The sequence below is a fragment of the Hippoglossus stenolepis genome, chromosome 1, assembly GCF_022539355.2.
Source record: "Hippoglossus stenolepis isolate QCI-W04-F060 chromosome 1, HSTE1.2, whole genome shotgun sequence".
In the NCBI taxonomy this organism is placed as follows: domain Eukaryota; kingdom Metazoa; phylum Chordata; class Actinopteri; order Pleuronectiformes; family Pleuronectidae; genus Hippoglossus; species Hippoglossus stenolepis.
In genome coordinates this window covers 19,901,918-19,919,849 of record NC_061483.1, presented here as the reverse complement: position 1 = coordinate 19,919,849, position 17,932 = coordinate 19,901,918, and the positions used below count along the sequence as shown (strand labels likewise).

At 41.0% G+C, this 17,932-nt stretch overlaps 1 protein-coding gene across 2 annotated transcripts in view; it reads right to left on the bottom strand.

Annotated features, from left to right (window-relative positions):
* Positions 1-699: 699 nt before the first annotated feature.
* The window catches only part of LOC118113156 (MAM domain-containing glycosylphosphatidylinositol anchor protein 1), a 175,484-nt gene continuing 158,251 nt past the window's right edge, over positions 700-17,932 (bottom strand). The window contains exons 17-18 of one of the 2 annotated variants that reach the window (XM_035162589.2): positions 10,091-10,208; positions 700-4,585 (exon numbers count right to left, since the gene is read on the bottom strand). In XM_035162589.2, the coding sequence (XP_035018480.1) occupies positions 4,500-4,585; positions 10,091-10,208 (204 nt within the window). In that variant the 3' untranslated portion in view covers positions 700-4,499. The remainder of the gene's footprint in view (positions 4,586-10,090; positions 10,209-17,932) is intronic. The other variant, XM_035162598.2, reaches the window with a different exon arrangement.

The following is a 17,932-nucleotide window of genomic DNA, read 5'->3' as shown; positions in this document are numbered from 1 at the left end:
AGATGGACGATTAACAGTCACTTTGTCATTCTGGTTGTTCTTATTTACCTGCATGGTGGCAGATACCTGTTTTTATATGAGTGTGTGTGTGTATCCACTGGGTGTGTGTGTACATGTGCAGCTCTACAGACGCTCAGATAACACAAGAGTGGAACCGGTCAATGAACAAGCACCTACAATTCTCATAAGTAAATTTACTGCGTCCCCTGCCTGATAAGAGAAAAACAAACTTTACAAATAATTTTTATTACTAATTCATGCAGTAAACATTTCGTTATTTGTCTTTGGTTTATTTTTATCAAAATCATTTAAACTAGATTTGAAGTCACTTCAGTCCAAACCAATTTTAAAAAAAAACTGAGATGTACAGATGTTGACTTTATTTAAGTTTAGTTTCGTTTCATTTTTTGATGTTAATGTGAAACTTCTTTCAGACTCATGAGTCATCACATTTCTGGTCCTTGAAGTTTAATTCCTCACTCTTCTGAATGATATCCTCACTGGCAGTTGTGCTACACGGTTTTACTTTGTTTGTGATGCACTGTATGATGATCTGCATGTTAAAGATGATGTTTACTACCAAAGGACATATTTTTATTTCTTTGCTTTTTTTAAAATGTCATTTCATTAACAGATGATAACAACCCATGATCCTTTTTCTACAAAAATAATGAATATGACTTCAATAATAAGTGAAACTTTCAGAAAGTGATTTTATTATGGCAAATATATGCAAACCTCACTATGGGCCTCATGTCCAATTGCGGTTTTGCTTCCGTTACACTCACTTAAATACTGGGAAATGGCAATGATTAAACCATTAATGAAATTGTATATTTGACGATTTACCATTATCAAAGTCAAATTGAACTGTGATGTGCCAACTGTGTTGATTTATGTTGGATTAAAACATGTTGCTCTACCATTCAGGATCACATGGATACAGCTGCAGTCAATCTCCTACATGGCCATCTTGCCACATGTCGTCCGCAACAAGAGATTTTTGTTGCTTCATCAACTCAGTGATAAGAGCGGAGTAACGGATTGGATTAACTGCACACATGTATGCTATGCTTTGATATTCTGTTGTCAGGTGGGTGCAATAATTCAGCATCTTCCCCTTTACACTTGAGTCATAAATTGTCACAATAAAAGCCAAAACACAACCACAGAGTGTGCGTCAGTTTTGGAAATAACAAAAGAACAACAACACATTTTAGGATTTCCTCAGTACTCTGTCAGATCATTTTCAGCTGTCATGTGTCCAAATGCAATGATAACAATGGGTTTCTCTTATTGAAATAATGAGGCAATATGACGAATGATTTGAGAGTCAGCGTGATGAAATGCCATGCACACCAATGCTTAATGATATTTCTAAATGTATTTAATACAGTTTACATACTGACCTACAATGGGCTGCTATAGTGATGGATATCATTACGATATGTACAACTTAAACTCTTTTACACAACAGTGAACGCCCACTTTTAGAACAGCTTTTCTTCCGGAAGTCAATTTCCCATTCATGTTCTCCAATGATGTTTAATGAAAAAAGTTGAAAGCCTGGAACCAGGCCGAGCAGCTACGAGATGAGTCATGAGCATAACACATTTGATTCTGAGCAAAACAAAACAATAGTTAATGGAAAAAGGAAAAGGTAAAAGACTGTGTACATTATTATTTTAAGAGTGAAGGAACTGCATATCCCATAAACCATTGCATTAATTGACATGTAGTGATTTTCGCCTCTTTACCACACTATGGTCGTTCTCTGGTAAATGTAATGTAACACTGAATGATCCAATCATAGCTGACATGATTATCAGGATTTTGGTTAACATTTCCATGGTAACAATGAGCTCCACCAATCAGAGACCTCACTGTAACACCTCAGGATTGTGGGTAAAGTAGTACTTCTCCTTGACATCGCAAATAAAACATGTTTTTCTTAAAACACAGAGGATATCATACAGACTTGTGGCCTCTGCAGGAGCATATACGATTGTTTCAGCATCTCATAACAGGTGGTAACTCTACCTCGGATGGTTAAAATGTTATGGCTAATAATCAAATTCTCTATTCAGTAAATTAAAAGGGTTCTTTAACTTACAGAACCACGCTGTTAAGCTGTATTTCCTTAACCATATGCGTTGGAGAAACTGGAAACATGGAAGCGAATGCCTTAAAACCAATACTGTTTGCTACTGTTGTGTTTTGGGGAAAAGACAGAAGTGTTTTGAAGAGATTTTAAGCTTAGCCTTATAGAGAACTGTATATGGTTGCAGAAAGATACATTTACAGGAAAGCATGGCTTCTCTAACAGTTTGTATCAGTGCCAGTTCATCAACGTCAAAATTACCTCCCACACCAGTCTGCATGGGAAGGTCAAATAGGCACAATATTTCTCTTATGTACTCATTATGGCTGAACAATTATGATTACAATTTGCAGCCACAATAAAGAAGACCAACAAACAAACAAAACCATAAGTGCAATGATAAACTCAACATGACACAACACAGTCAAATGCACGTGGCAATGATGAGCATACACGAGCGGATCTGTTATTGGAGCAGTGTGACTGGTGAATGTGGAGTTTTTTTTTTTTAGATCAATTGAAGCATGATGCAACAAAATGCAGGCACACTTTGCCATGAATGATGTACATCATGGCTACTGCACGAATGACGAATACACTGGTATTAAATAAATCAGAACTGATAAATGATGAGAGAAAAAGCCAGTATGTTGTATTTTGGAGAAAACAAGGGTTTGTATATGGAGACTGAACTGTTGTCTTGAATGCAATCATAAACTACCGTATAGATCTACGTGAGTATTGCTTGACTTTAACAATCATATCTACGCGATTATGAAAATTCTTGACACTACAGACATTCAACGTTAATGAAACAATGACAAGAGCATCTGATATGTGATCCACACCGCACACCGGCCAGATACTGACACTCCTCTCCTTCCACTTCTAGGAGTGTAAGGGAGGAATCATACATGACATTCAGTAACCTGCGGAGAAAGACCTGCTCTTTGATCATTTATTCAACCGAACTCCAGGATATTTTCTGCCTCTCATACCACAGCACTTTCCCTTTCTTCCTCATTAGTGGTGTCCAGCTATTCTGTGGAGTCATGACGTCCAATGACAGAGGGACAATTATGAAAAGAGGCTGGAATAGGGAAATTATGAGACGTGTACTTGAGGCAGAGGGTGAGCTGAGGGCCAGACTGCGACGTCAGAAGGGAAAACTAAGTGTGAGTTTATTTGTGTCCAGGTAAATGTGTGTGTTCAGTAATGTACTGTTTGTGCGAAGAAGAGTTGAGGTTTCTACCCAGGTGGCTCGGGGTCATCCTTGCATTTCCTCCAAGTGCTTGATTCAGGTTCTACCACAAATCAGCTCATCTTCCTTTCATAAATATTAATATAATAATCCATTACCCATTTCCCTTGACCCTTATAACAGCGTAAACAAACAAAAACCAAAGCAAAATATCAAAAACATTGAGAAGGCATGACAAATTGCAACATCACATAATACGTAGAATAAAACCCAAAGGAACAGCAGAGGTTGTATAAACGTTGTGCTTCTTTAATTTCACTTTGTAAAGTCCTCCACTGTCCTGGTTGTGTTTGAAGTTTAAACTTTGTTATATTTGATATATTTATATATATAGATAAATGTACACGTGTATCCGCGCTGAGGTTCGTCTCAAGTGGCAAGCGGAGGTCGAGCAGAGAGGCTACCAGGAGCACCCTTCTTTTTACCTCCTCTTCTGGTTTGTCCTTTCCTCGCTATTCATTTCTTTATTTATTCATTCATTCATCAGTTTTTTCATCCCTCTCATTTGTCATTCAGTCGCTCCCATGGTCCCAAAGGTTAGGACGGGCGGGAGACAGTTTCTGTGAAAAAGAAGGATTTTCCCGACTTTCTATCTCTCTTTCGCTTTCTTCTTGGAATCCCTGTTCCCTCGCTTTATTCCCTCCGGTCCTTTGTCATCTTTGGTAGAGTGTCCGACACTTTGGTGTGTCTCGGGAATTGGGCCGTCAAGGATTGTACTTCGAGGGGAGTGGAGATACATGAGAGGGTCTGTGTATGGGCGAAGGGTTTTGATGAAGGAGAAGAAGGAAAAGGTGACAAAGTGGGAGGATGTGAAGGTCGACTGTCGAAGATCATTAAGTATGTTCACCTTAAATACAGTCTGTTGGTTATACTGCAGAGTGTCTGCAGGGGAAATGTTCAAAGAAATCAGAGGAGGAGAAAGTAGACCGAGACTTTATGTTACCATTTACCTATAAGCAGGAATGATGAGACGGATGCATAAAGGTTAGAGAGACAGTGAGCGAGGAGGACAGACAGGTGAGGTGACAAGTAAGTAGAGGGGGCGGAGAGGGGCAGGGGTAGAGAGAGCAGTAAAGGAGCGAGTCAGGTCAGCGTCTGGCAGTGCAGACAAGTGGTGGCTGTGGTGAGAAGTGCTCATCATCTGTAGAGCAGCGACAGCAGGCAGGAGAGGCCAAAGGTCAGCCAGCTGGCCAATGGGAGTGAGTGTGAGCCACCGATCAGGACTAGGGAAACAAAAAAGAAAACATCATTATTGTCACGTCTTAATATATGTTATTGACTGCAAAATTACTTTTGTGATGTGTGTAAAGTGCAGGGTTTTTGTATTGTATTTTAAAAATACTCAAAAACTATTAAACCAAATGGCACAAGTCCTTTGTGATTCCAGCACATGAATATTACTAACTCTATATAATTACTATAACTATAACTCTAGAATTTTACTAACTAATATATATGTTGTCGTCATCGCATGCTTATCAATTTCTACTCATAATTGATTCTTGTAAAATCTGTTTAATGAGTGGCCATCACAAAATTTCATTTTCTTTTTGCTGTATATGAAAATTTGAAAAAAATTGTGTAAATTGTGATTTTTATTCATATGTGCCATTTTATATACAATTCATGTCTTTGAGTCTTGTGGGCATTGTGTTAACTGTGCATGTTAATACTTTGGCCTGGGGCCTGATGCATGTGAACTTAAAAAAGCTCCGGCGTGGCAGAGAGTTTGGAAAGCTGTCCACTGCGTACCACCATTTTAACAAAACCAAACCATTAGACTGAAGTTAAACAACAGACAGAAGGTTGTAGTAAAATGGATCTGTGTTTTGTGATCTCACTCAGAGAAAAGAACGAGGCTGTCAGACAGAATGGGTTGAGTGGAAGAGGAAGAAAGGTAGAGAAGGAATGAACCAGGAATGAGGGGGTGGATGAGTAAACAAGTAAGAGCGACAGAGAGATCCCACACCTTATCTCGACAGCTTTGAGATTTCAATGAGAAAAATACGTTACCATTGATGTCATCATCAGCAATACAGTACGCGATGGATTGTTCTTCTTTATTTTCCCTCTGCAGGTTGTTATTGTGCACGTGCACCTTTTATGTGGTGTCACTTAATTGTCCTGAAGCCCAACATTTGCATATGCAAGTTTCTCTACGGCTTTTTTTATGTTCAAATTCCTGCACAGACGCAGATTAATTCTCACACACACACACACACACACACACACACACACACACACACACACACACACACACACACACACACCTACCTCACCCTCAACCCTTACTCAGCCCATTGAAAAAGTGAGGACCGGTCAAAATGTCATCACTCAGGGTCTATGCTAAAAATGGTCCTCACAAATATGTAAGTACAGAAACACACACACACACACACTCGCTCGCAGCATTACACAAATGCAGCAACAAATTACACATGCGAGCTGGACAAATACAAAGTTTCATAAATAAAAAGTAGGTATTGCATTATAAAGATCAATACGATTTCATATCAAGGGTCCATCCTCTAGGCAGAAAATCAATATTTATAATAAAGCTTTGAAGCGTACAAAACACACACAAACCCTCTCACAATTTTACCCACACAGTGTGTGTGTGGGTAAAATTGTACACACACACACACACACACACACACACACACACACACATACAATAACATATAGTATGCTGGCAACATATTAAAATGGAACATGGCGTTTTACATCCCTCTGTCTGCTTGTCTCTCTCCATCTTTCCTTTTACCAATCCTACCCACCCCCCCTCACACACACACACACACACACACACACAGTCTTTTAAAGAAACATGGAAGTCTATTTCTGTGATTGTGTGGCAGTGATACTCATGCATCATACATCTTTCTTTGCTGTCATGGAGTAAAATGGAGTTCAAAAGATAAGTAGTATTACTATCAACTGCTACTATCAACAGGATGGGATTCACTTAAAATTTGTGGGAGACATGTTTACCCTCTACCACCTCTTTACCGTCCACACACAACTGAGACAGGTACCGCTCTTTGAATTCATACGCAGGTGGAGCTGCACCAAGCATGTCACTGGCAATGATTCACTTGTGGAGAACTGCAGGATAACAGTCCCTTGTATGTGCATATAAAAGTTATGTGTGTGCTTAAGTGGATTTAAATGCTTTCAGTCGACATATGTGTGCATTTGTGGGATCCAAGTCTCCTCTGAAAACACTATGGGTGGATGCACATGTATGAATGTTAGTTACCGTATCTGTGCATTTGTTTGTGTGTGTGTGTCTGTGTGAGAAAGAGAAAGAGAAAGAGAGAGAATAAGTCTTTGCAGCCATGTTAAGGCTGCTGCACACTCGAGGATAATTCACTAATTCGGCACTTTTGACAATAGCGGGGGCATTCACGACTGGAGTGTGGGGGGGTTTTTCCAAAATAACCTTAATGCTACCAATTGAGTCGGAGCCTCCCTGATCTCGAATATTTATTTCGAATTTTTTCTCCTCTCTTATCTTCATACGAAGTGCGTTCACGGACCCTTGGACACAGCATCGTGTGGCTACGTCCGCTAGCTTAGCCACTTCTGTTGGACATTTAGGCTTAAAACACGGTGTAAATTACCTCATTTTGAGTCAGATATAAATGTCAGTGCTTACAGACACTTGGATGACATCACACGAGCAGTATGGAGGCATGTTATGTTGTTTCTGTTGTTTTATTATGTCTGAATTTGCCGGTTTCTTCCATTGTATTGGATTTGGCTGCAACGCTGTTTACCCCTGAAACTCCAGAAGTGTTTTGTGGACTTAAACACTTCACCCACCCCTCCATTGGGATAGTGGTGAGTGAATTTTCATTTTTCAGTGATCTATCCCTTTAACCCTAACCTACTCACAATTCACATCTTACCATTAACCTTAACCAGGACCTCTGAAACGACATTTTGCCTCATTTGGAACAGGTTTTTGTTCCCATTACGTCTACTGGTCCTGACAAGGTCAATGTTAATGCTGAAAAAAGTCCCAAAGAGGCAAGAAATACGATAACACACAACACACATACAAGTATAAAACGACTCCTGTGCATCTTGCATTAAGGCAGATAAAAACAATTAGAGTGAGTCATATTTTCCATTCATCAAACCTTACGAGCACAGGTTGATCTAAAGCCTTCTTTCATCCTCACTTTACCTTTGCCGACTCCACGGTGGCATAAAATCTCTATACTCAAGACAGATGCATTCGTGTTTCTTACAGTGACGAGGACTCTTTAGTCGCCTGCCTGATAATTACCCATCTGTCTGCACTGTACCGCTCTGCCTGCACAAAACCTGCAGGACACAAATGCACACGCACGCACACTCAGAGGGCTCAAGAGCTTTCCTCTTCCTGTTTACACCTTCATCCATTATTCAGTCCATCCGCCAGTGTCTTTACATGCGCATATTTGTGAGATCGCACACGGCCAATCGCACACTCGCAAACACACTCGCACACAGGCGTCTCACATTTGGGCTTTGAGGAGGTAAAGGCAGGTTATTAATAATTCACTTTGTCATTTTTGTCTTTTGTGTTGTGTTTCCATGGCTCTAAGGTTTTCTTTGTGGTGGGACATGGCAGTAAAACATGGACAAAACTTTTTCACACATGTTGCACCACAAAATCTGCATTATTGTATTAAACTATATGCATGTAGCATCTAATCATACCTGTCCTGCCTGAAAGAGGACCCCTTATTTCCCCCTTTTCTCTCATTGAAAGATGCTTTTTGGGAGATTGTTAAACCATTCCGAGCTAATTTCCTATGTGTAATTGGGAATTGTTAGATTTTCTAAACCTAAAGGACTTGAGCAAACTAGTCAATATAATAATAATAATAATAATAATAATAATAATAATAATAATAATATAACTCTTTATTAGTATAATACTGTATAACAGGAAATACATCGCACAATTCCAAGCTGATTTGAATTCCCGGATTCTGGAGCCGTAACAGCAGAAGCTCTCTGTCTCGAGCCCTGGGTACTGAGAGTAGCAGCTGCTTAGCAAATTGAAGTGTAGGGCGGGGGGGGTGTATCAGGGATGAGGAGGTCTGCTAGGTGAGGCGATGCGAGGCCAGTCAGTAATTTTAAAATCGAGGAATACAAATTTAAAGACTCATTATGTTACACACTGCACACATTTTAAAGCTTAGGTTGATGATCCTGTAAAGCTGGCAAGAGCAGGCTCCACATAGACAAAATGCAACCGATTCATCCCATCCCCCCCATCCCCCTCCCATCTCCCTCCCTTCGGTCCTCTCATCAAAGCTACACCCTCGAAAAAAACATCAACCCTGTTTGATAACTGCAGGAAGTTGACTTTCCCTGACTCGCTGGCTAACTTTTGGCCACTGTCTCTGCTTCAGCGGCGTATGTCTCTCTGGCTGAGAGCACGGGCAGGGTGAGAGATAATTGGTTGTGTTTATTTCAGTCCTGTGAGGCCACAGACACTGGCTTTTTGTCCAGACAAATTTATTAAATAATGACTATCGGGATGTGAAAAAGATTTCACCAAATAAAATAAAAAATGATCAAAAGATTCTTTAAATGGTACAATTACTTCAGTGAGTGTGAGTCTAGAAGGTACAAATGCCCAAATAAGATGAAGTCTCTCTATATTTCTCCCTCCCTCCCTCTCTCTTTCTCTCTCTCACACACACACACACACACACACACACACACACACACACACACACACACACACAGACATCCTTTCACTCTCTCTCAGTCTTTGACCTTTTCTCTGCCTCTGTCTCTTCTCCAACATCTCCCCTCTGTCTGCTCTGCTGGCTGTTTGTGTCTCCCTGCACACGCTTACATGGACATGCACTCCTTCACTGAAACTCCCTGGTTTGTCTTTCTGCTTCACCCTTAAGGCAAAGTGCTGCCTCACAAACAGTATTTAGAAGCGAAGAAAAAAAATAGCATTGTGTTGTTCTACAGATGGACCCTGAGCTTGGTTTAACTTGGAGTGAGAGGAGAAATCGTGGCTACGTCAGGCAGTGAAAACAACTTTTTTTCTTTATAATCACCAAACACCTCTCTCTTTCTTTCTGCGGGGTTAATACCAAGCTTTCAAGGATGAGGAGTAATGTGCAGAGGTATGGAGTAAATAACGGGGAGATGGCTAATTGAGAAAAAAAGGTAAGAGGTATAAAAAGAAGGTGGGTGTGGAGGAGTCAGTTGGGTTGTATAATGAAAAGTTGAAGATAAAGGGATGGAAAGTAAATACAACGAAAGAGACAGAGGAATGGACGGAAATGAGGATGAGGGTTCCAGTTCGCCTCGACGCCGCTGCCCTGCAGTGTCCACTTGTCTGCGTTCAGCCCCCACACTAACAACCCCCGCTCTCTCTGCTCTATTTCCACAGTTCCCAAACACTAAAGAAGATATTTAGCTCGTTTTTCTCTCGTTCCTTTGAATTCGTGTCCCTACACTAATTCCCTCCTCTGCTGTCCCTCAATTAATTTCTGTTTTGCTGAAATCAGTTGGGTTCATCTCAGTTTAATTGTGCTCAGTGTCAGCTTCCCAGCAACTTCTTTATTCGCTAAAAAGGCAAGTGCCTTCTTAGCAAAGTGCTTCATAGTGGCCTTGAACGTTGCCTGCGCAGACAGTGAGTGGAAAGGAAACATTCTTTGTGTTTGTGTGTCTACATCCCTCCACTCAATACAAGTCTATCTTACCTGTCTTACCTGCGCTGGCGACGGTGTTCTCCTGTTTGCACTTCCCTATGGTGATGGAGACGTCGTCGATGGCAATGTCCCCCTCGAAACTCTGGCCTCGGATTCCTTCAAATACAATCTGGTTAGGGAAGGAGATAAAGACACAGATGGAGGCTGGGTGAGTATATCTGGAAATAAATATCTGGTGCCACAAAACAACACAAAGATAATTCATTCTAGGGAAAAAAGTTTATGAGTTTCTGTTTTCTTTACATCTAAATAAAAAGACATGATGATGACACACTGTTTGGTTTCAGATCGAACATAAAATTCTGTAAAAAAATATTTATTTATTTAATTTTAAATTGAATTATTTACTTATTATAATTAATAATGTATTAATTAATTATACACACAGCACAGAAAATAACACGTTAGTAGTTATACATCACATCTTTAGACTTTAGTATCATTTATATAACTGAGCAGGAGACTCCATCTGAAAACTTTCCAGGCGACTTTTCCCATTTTAGCCACCAGCCATCTGGGTTTGACTGGCAGCCTAATTACTGTGGTGTACCGAGGCACCTAAAGCCCATCGCACCCAACTAATCAAAAAACGAGCGTATTCTGTCTGGAATATGAGGAGGAACAAGCAAATAAACAAGAAAACTGTGTTGCTCCAGAAAACAACAAAAGCAACTCTCATGACTGCAGATGTCGACAATAAAGACAGACACTGATGCTGTACAATGTTTAATCTTTAATATGAAAACTTCTGAAAGATTATAAACCCTAAAGTAATAATAGCTTATTTGACCCATTTAGTCGTTTCTACAGGAATGTGCTCCTTGCACAAATTGGTGCGTGGGCTCATATGTGTGTATACATTTACTACTACTACGTTACCAACTAGCCCTTGAGCAGAGCACTGCACCCTCAAGTTATTCCAGCAGAGCAGGGGGAGTATCAGGTGATGCAGGTGACGACAGCATGCGTTCTGCCTGTATACCGTTATTTTGTATTTACAGGTTAACAGGAGAGCGAGCAGATGCCTACATGGAGGAGTAAGAGAACATGCATGACTGACTCTACTCTACAAACAACATCTGTTAACACCAAAGTGCTGTTGTGGAGTATTCACAGAATACAGAACGTATTTAACCTAAGAAAGAGGCAGAGCAGGGCCGCCATCAATTTGGGTGTAAATATATCAAGCTGGAGCGAGGGTTGGTTTCAATTAACCTGGAGAGAAGCCAGAGCCGAGCCCATATATGGTCTGTAAGTAAGTGAAACGAACGCCACGGTAACCCATCCCTCACCGCCGAGGCACCTGTGTTTTAATCTGCGGGTGTTGTGCTGTTAGCTCCTAAAAGCTGTGGCGGTTTGAAGTATCAAACAGAAATTCATGGGGCAGATACCAATAACCTATTCATTGCCACAGACAAGTAGCAGCATGGCCGAAAGCTATCGAAGAACTTTCTCCAGTTAGCTTGAGCTGTTTAAACATAAAATGCCTAAAAGTTGAAGTTGGAAAATCATCGGGGGGGAAACTGATGATTAAGATGGACCAACCTCTGATTCAGTTACTGAGCTCCTGCTGGAGAATCACTGTACGTTAGAGTCACTCAGCCCAACTGATCCCTGCGTAAATACAAACTTGCAAGTGCCTATACAGGAAGCCTAAACCATCTGTCTTTCTTTTTCTCTTTCTGTGTGTCACTCTCTCCTCATCTCCTCTTCAGTTACATTCAAGGGAAGTGAAACACAAGAGCAGCACCACCTCTGTCCCTTTGACTTTATAATTCAGTCCTGTAATGAGGGATCTTCTTTGCATGTATAAACAAAATGATAAGTAGCAGCGCCTCCCCGCCTGGGACGCAGAACACCAACTGTGTGTTAGGCCTCATGTTTACCACTTATAGAGCTGCTTTCCAACATGCACTAAACTCTGGATAATCTTGTGACATTATCCCAAGGAGCAATATGGCGTAAAGCATGATATCCAAGTAAAAACTTCCACACCTGTGAGAATACAGCAGAGTTTTCAGAGGATTCACTGCAAGCAAGTGGGCGTTTTGATGACATGTGGCACGCAGAAAATGAAAAAAATTTAATAAAAACTAAAACAAATATCTCAGGGGGAAAACGTTCTGCCAGTAGACATCCCCGAAGAGGTCAAGAGAATATTTGCTGATGAGAGCCGACGCCAGTGACAATAGGCTATAAATAGCCTTAACACTCTGGAGATTTCTTCGTCCTTGGGAACACATCTGACCGGAGAATCTCCTGCTGCGTTGTTCATGTGTGAACGCCAAACTCCGGAGAAAGTCTCTGCAGTCGTTCTCCAGAATTCATGTTTGAAAACTGCTTTGCAAACATGATGTGTGCTAAGTAACGAATGCAAAGCCTGCACCACTGCTCCTAGAGAAGGGGCGGCCTTGATCGGAAGAACCTTAAATCTCTTTGAGGGAAGTGGAGTGAGAAAAAAGGCTGGATGGGTTTAGCTGGTCAGGCTCATTTGTAGAAAAGGGTCTTTCGATTTTTTTTAAGCAGGTGGTGGGTGTGAGGGATATTCAGAGGTAGTAGAGGGAAGAGGCTAATTGCTCAAAAGGACACTCATCTAATTTATAAAGGCTACAATGCTGTTTCTTGTGCCTGTGTTTACTATTTTAATTTTATTTATTGTTTCACCTTTTCCCATAAATTCAATTCTCTGTGTTGGTTTGTGGTAAACACACATGCATGCAAACACACCCGCAGTGACACTGGAGCTGTGCATGCGTGCCTCCGTGCCCCTGCGAGCCCAAGACACCAGATTGTTGTATAATTAGAGATGATGAGAGGGAAGCCAAGAGAAACACCGGCCGTGACAAAGTGAACAAAACAACATCACAAATAACTGCCTCCTTTAAGCTACACAGCAGCGCCATCGCACCAAGCATAATCATTTCCTCAAAGACATCACACTGTGGAGAGGCACAAAGGCAATGCAAAATCCTGCCATGCAGCACAGGATGGCAAAAGTAATGATTTCATGTGTTTGTTTTTCTTGGAGAGGCTCAGGGACACAGGATTACGCCCTTTGACTTAAAGTTCACTGCTGACCGACCAAGCTGAAGTGTGAGTGGCCTGTGCCAACACTGGCTCACACTTAAAACACCACTGCTGGGCACTGTGCTGAAGTGTCTACACAAGTGCAGCTCAGAGTTTCTCAACCTTAGGAGTGGCAAAGTTGCTCCATATACAGTCGCTGAACATTGACAGACAGGATTTTAACTTTTGAGATATGACAGATATATCTTAATGAATAATACATCCGGTATACAGGATGCAATATACAATTGCTTTCATACAAACAATCTGTGCACTTCAAAAATGCCAAAAGCAAAGTGCTGCAAGTGGTGGGGTTGGAAGATTGAATGTTAAGAGTAATGGCAGTTAAAGGCTCCTGTTATTGCTAATGTGCCTGATAGAAAGCTTGTGTGTGTGTGTGTGTGTGTGTGTGTGTGTGTGTGTGTGTGTGTGTGTGTGTGTGTGTGACTGCAGGATCAAAGGCTGTACAGTAAAGTGTCAGGTTGGAGTTGTGAATGTGTCGTTCTGTCAAGCCGTGTAACCTTTAATGTTCGCATTGATGTGCTGTCCACATACCAGAGGGTACACAGCCACCAGAGAGTGTAAAACAGAGATTGTGTGTGTGTGTGTGTGTGTGTGTGTGTGTGTGTGTGTGTGTGTGTGTGTGTGTGTGTGTGTGTGTGTGTGTGTGTGTGTGTGTGTCTGTGTGTCTGTGTGTGTGTGTGTGTGTGACAGAGAGAGAGAGAGCTTTGAAATGCGAGTGCGGAAGTGAGTCGCTGCAGTGTGTGGAACACAAATGTGGGTTGGCCTGGTTTCCAACAAGCCCCCAGGTACAGAACACTATGAGGAACACAGATGGCCTCTGGGTAATCCACAGGGGAGCGAGTGAGAACACAGCTATTCTACTACAACATGTTACCTCTTTTTTGCATCTGCATTGATTTTACATGTACACGTAACTTCTCTGCAAGTTTGCAATATCCTCTGATTCTGTTAGATTTAAGACAGGACTGTGATTGACAAGTTAGCAGAGGAAGATAGATGGTGGTTCGATGGAAGGTTAAAAACATTTAGCGAGAGAAATCTCCACAGATACTGATTGACAAGTGGAGACACTTGTGAATGTGAATGTGCAGCTCAAAGAAAATGCTTCGCTTTCCCGAAAAATGCAATAAACCCAAAGCATGAGCAGAAAAGCTCAGAAAGAGACAGTTCACATTTCAGGAATTTACAACTTGAATACACACAGTCATTAGCAATCAAGGCCAGTGGGCAGTAAACAATTGACGTTCTAATGCTTTCTTATCGGTCGGCTTGAGCCCTGTTTACAATAAAAGTCTTGTTTTAATGCAAACCACTGGCTGGGCTGCAGCTCTTGTTTTAGAGAGGCAGGAAGGGAAGCTGTTCTCAAAGACATCATTACTTTTGTTGGACGGAGCACAAAGAGAAGGGAAACGCTGAGGCGAGTGGCAGTACCTCAAAGACCTTCAGTGTACGCAGCCACTGAGCCGTGCACACGACTAGAAAGTTAGTGTTCTCTGTGGACATGCTCTCAACATGAAGCAGGAATGAAACAAGTGTCAATATGCAGTCACTCCTGCAGTCCGTGGGACTAAATAAGGTCTACTTCAAAAACACGTCCCTCCGAGAATTCAGCCGGATTAGAAAATCATGAGGGTCATTCAAAGGAAAGATATGAGACAGTAAAATAATGGACACTGCTAGGCTGTGTCTGATTATTTATCATGGGAATTTAAGTTAAAGTCTTCTTCAATTATGGAGAAAAATAATCAAAAGAATTAAAAGGCGAAGCTACAGACGCAGTAAAGACCTTAATTAAACTGGGTTTGCACAATGACCAGGCTTTGACACTATGCATTTAAACAGGCGTAATTCAATTTTTTCACTAAGAAGAATTTGCATAAATTGAATAAAATATACATGTTTATGTTTTTTTATTAGTGTATATTCATTGTGTGTTTCATTACTTTCTCATGAGCTCTTTATATCTACATCGGAAGTGGAAACTCTCCCATGGAGTCTCCCTTGTTGCATTGCGACGTTTCTACAGTAGCCCAGAACAGACAAACCAAACACTAGCTCAGAGGGCCTTTTGCATTGTTGCATTACCTGTAGGTTCACCCACACTCTTGGAAGGAGACAGTGAAGGGAGGGGTATTCAGGCTGTTACAATTTGCAACTCTACCGATAGAAGGAATTAAATCCTACACAGCAAACCTTTAAATGTGCATCACACTGCAGCTGCAAACTGGAGACTACGACTTGTGATTAATATGTGATCTCATATGAGACATGATATATATATACATATATATATATATGTATATATATATGAGTTCAAACGTCCCTGTTCTGGTTTAAAAATGAAAACATATTTTATTTTGACAATCAATCTAAACACTTGTGACTTGCCCTCTTGCAACAGCCCGACTCTACACTCAATACTGTTTAACTGCCAAATGCTGATTTAGATGTTTTTTGCATCGTATACTATTATGGAAACACAGCAGCCAAAATATTATCCCTTGAGCAACCTAAACCCAAACCCTGGTCCTCTTTAACTATTGTCGGCGCATGCAACAAACACTAGTATCAAGTGTTTCAGAAACAGCGAACCATAGTAATTGGCAGAATAAATGTGATGGAGCCATTCTTTATTCCAACGTCTTTTTTCCGACAAAATAAGCTAAATAGAGGAACACAACAACAGCAATTGTGTCAGGTAATTGTCAGTAGCAGACAGCTTAATCATTATTATTGATTGTAAGGAAATCAGCACTCCCCAGAGACGGACAAAGAGATTGAGGGAGAATGAGAAACAGAAGAGAATGGAGGTGAAAGAGAGGGTGGCTGCAGGAACAAGTCAACGATAGGAGCTGAGAGAAAGAGAAAACTCGCGAGAGCCAGACAAGTCTTATTTCATTCCATCAGGCCCCTGGGGAGATCGATACATGACAGAAGGTAGTAAGAAGGAGGTAAAAGTGAGACTGAGGAGAAAGAGAGAGGGAGTAAGACAGTATGTTCATCAGCTCGCCTCCTCTGGCAAGTGCGAGGATCAAGGCTTCACGCTTGCTACATTATTTAGCAACTCTATTTGTTACATGTGGTTTGTGTGGCTGGTACATGTGTGTGTGTGTGTGATTATGGGGATACATAGTTTATCTTAATCCTTATAAAGGTTATAAAATATTTAACTGAATGGCAGCAAGATAAATATTAACATTTATAAGTAAACGCATCAATTGATTGATTGATAAAAAGATATATTGAATTGATTTTCTCTGTCAGTTTTGTTAAACTCACAAAAATGTGATTAATTGAAAAAGATGCGTGAACAAATGGCGGACCAACTGTTCAAAGCCACAATCAAACCACTAACTGAAGTGATTAAGTGGGAAAACACTACATGCATGCACACATGAGAAAGACCGTACGGCAACCTTCAGTTGCCAAGGAGACAACCTCTCTCTCTCGTGTGCCTGCTCTCACGTTCATCCATCCTGCCTCCCATACCTTTGCCCAAGTCACGATACAAATGGGGGATGAATATTTAAGATGCATTAAGTGCTTTATTGATGACATAAACACACACTCATCTCATTCTCTCTCGTTCACACACCCGCATTCTCTGTCTCTGAAATACTGCCTGTGTAGCTCAAGCACAAACGAACACGGTTCAGACGGTCGTCTTTTTCTTCCTGACAGTTTCATTTCCATTTAACAACCAGCAGGTTCTGGTGTCTGGACCAATTAAGCCAGCTGCTTAAACGCAGCACTGACACAGTGTGCATGAACAGTACACTCTGTGTTGTGTGTGTGTAGTGTATGTGCACGTATTTTGATTTGTCATAAGTGTGTACATATGTCTGAGTTGGCATGTTCCATTTCTAGCTCAGAGAGATGACACCTTCAAATCTTTGGGGGCGTATTTACATTCCATCCATTTGGGTCTAAACTGTATTTTACCTTTTCACTGACCCTGGTGGGTGGCACAGTGGTACAGTGGTTTGCACTGTTGCATCGCTGTTGCCTGTGTGTTTCCACAGTGAAGTGGCAACCCTCCATAGAAATCTGTAACTCCTATCCATGAAATATCCATAAGTGCTTCTGTGTATTTGAGAGCTTTTCGCTGCTCAAAACAAATTGATATCAGTATATGTACATATCTTGAATTATGGCTCTCATACAGTCCCACTTATACCATCAGAAACACAAACTGAAACACTTGAGTTTGTGTTGGAGTGGGGATGTAAATGAATACCATTAACACACCTGATGAACAAGATAAATTGTTTCAGAGTGAGATCCTTTTTTATTATTGAGTCTAACTCTGTCTATGCAAATACTTTATTTTAAATTGAAGTGACCTGTTAGTTTCCTGCGCAACAAGGTGTAATGAACTAATAACGGAAGGTGACTGGATTAGAGAAGACATGTGAACAACCAAATAAGACCAAGTCCTCACTGATAAGATCACAGGGGAGCCCTCAAACATACAGCGTGCCCACGGTTTCAGGCTTCATTCTCTCTCTAATGCTGAAAGAAACATGGTGTTGCAGAGGAATAGTTAATGAAGAGCAAATGCAGCCCCCAGCCAAGGCCTTCAGCCCACATTCATCATGGATTCAATTTCCCCCATGCACGTACAAAGAGTATCTAGAATCATTACAACACAACTAGCAGGCATCCCCTGCTCATAAATAAGCCTGTTAATTGACCTGTCATAGCTAATTGCTGCAGGGGATTGGATACTGGAATATGTGTGTG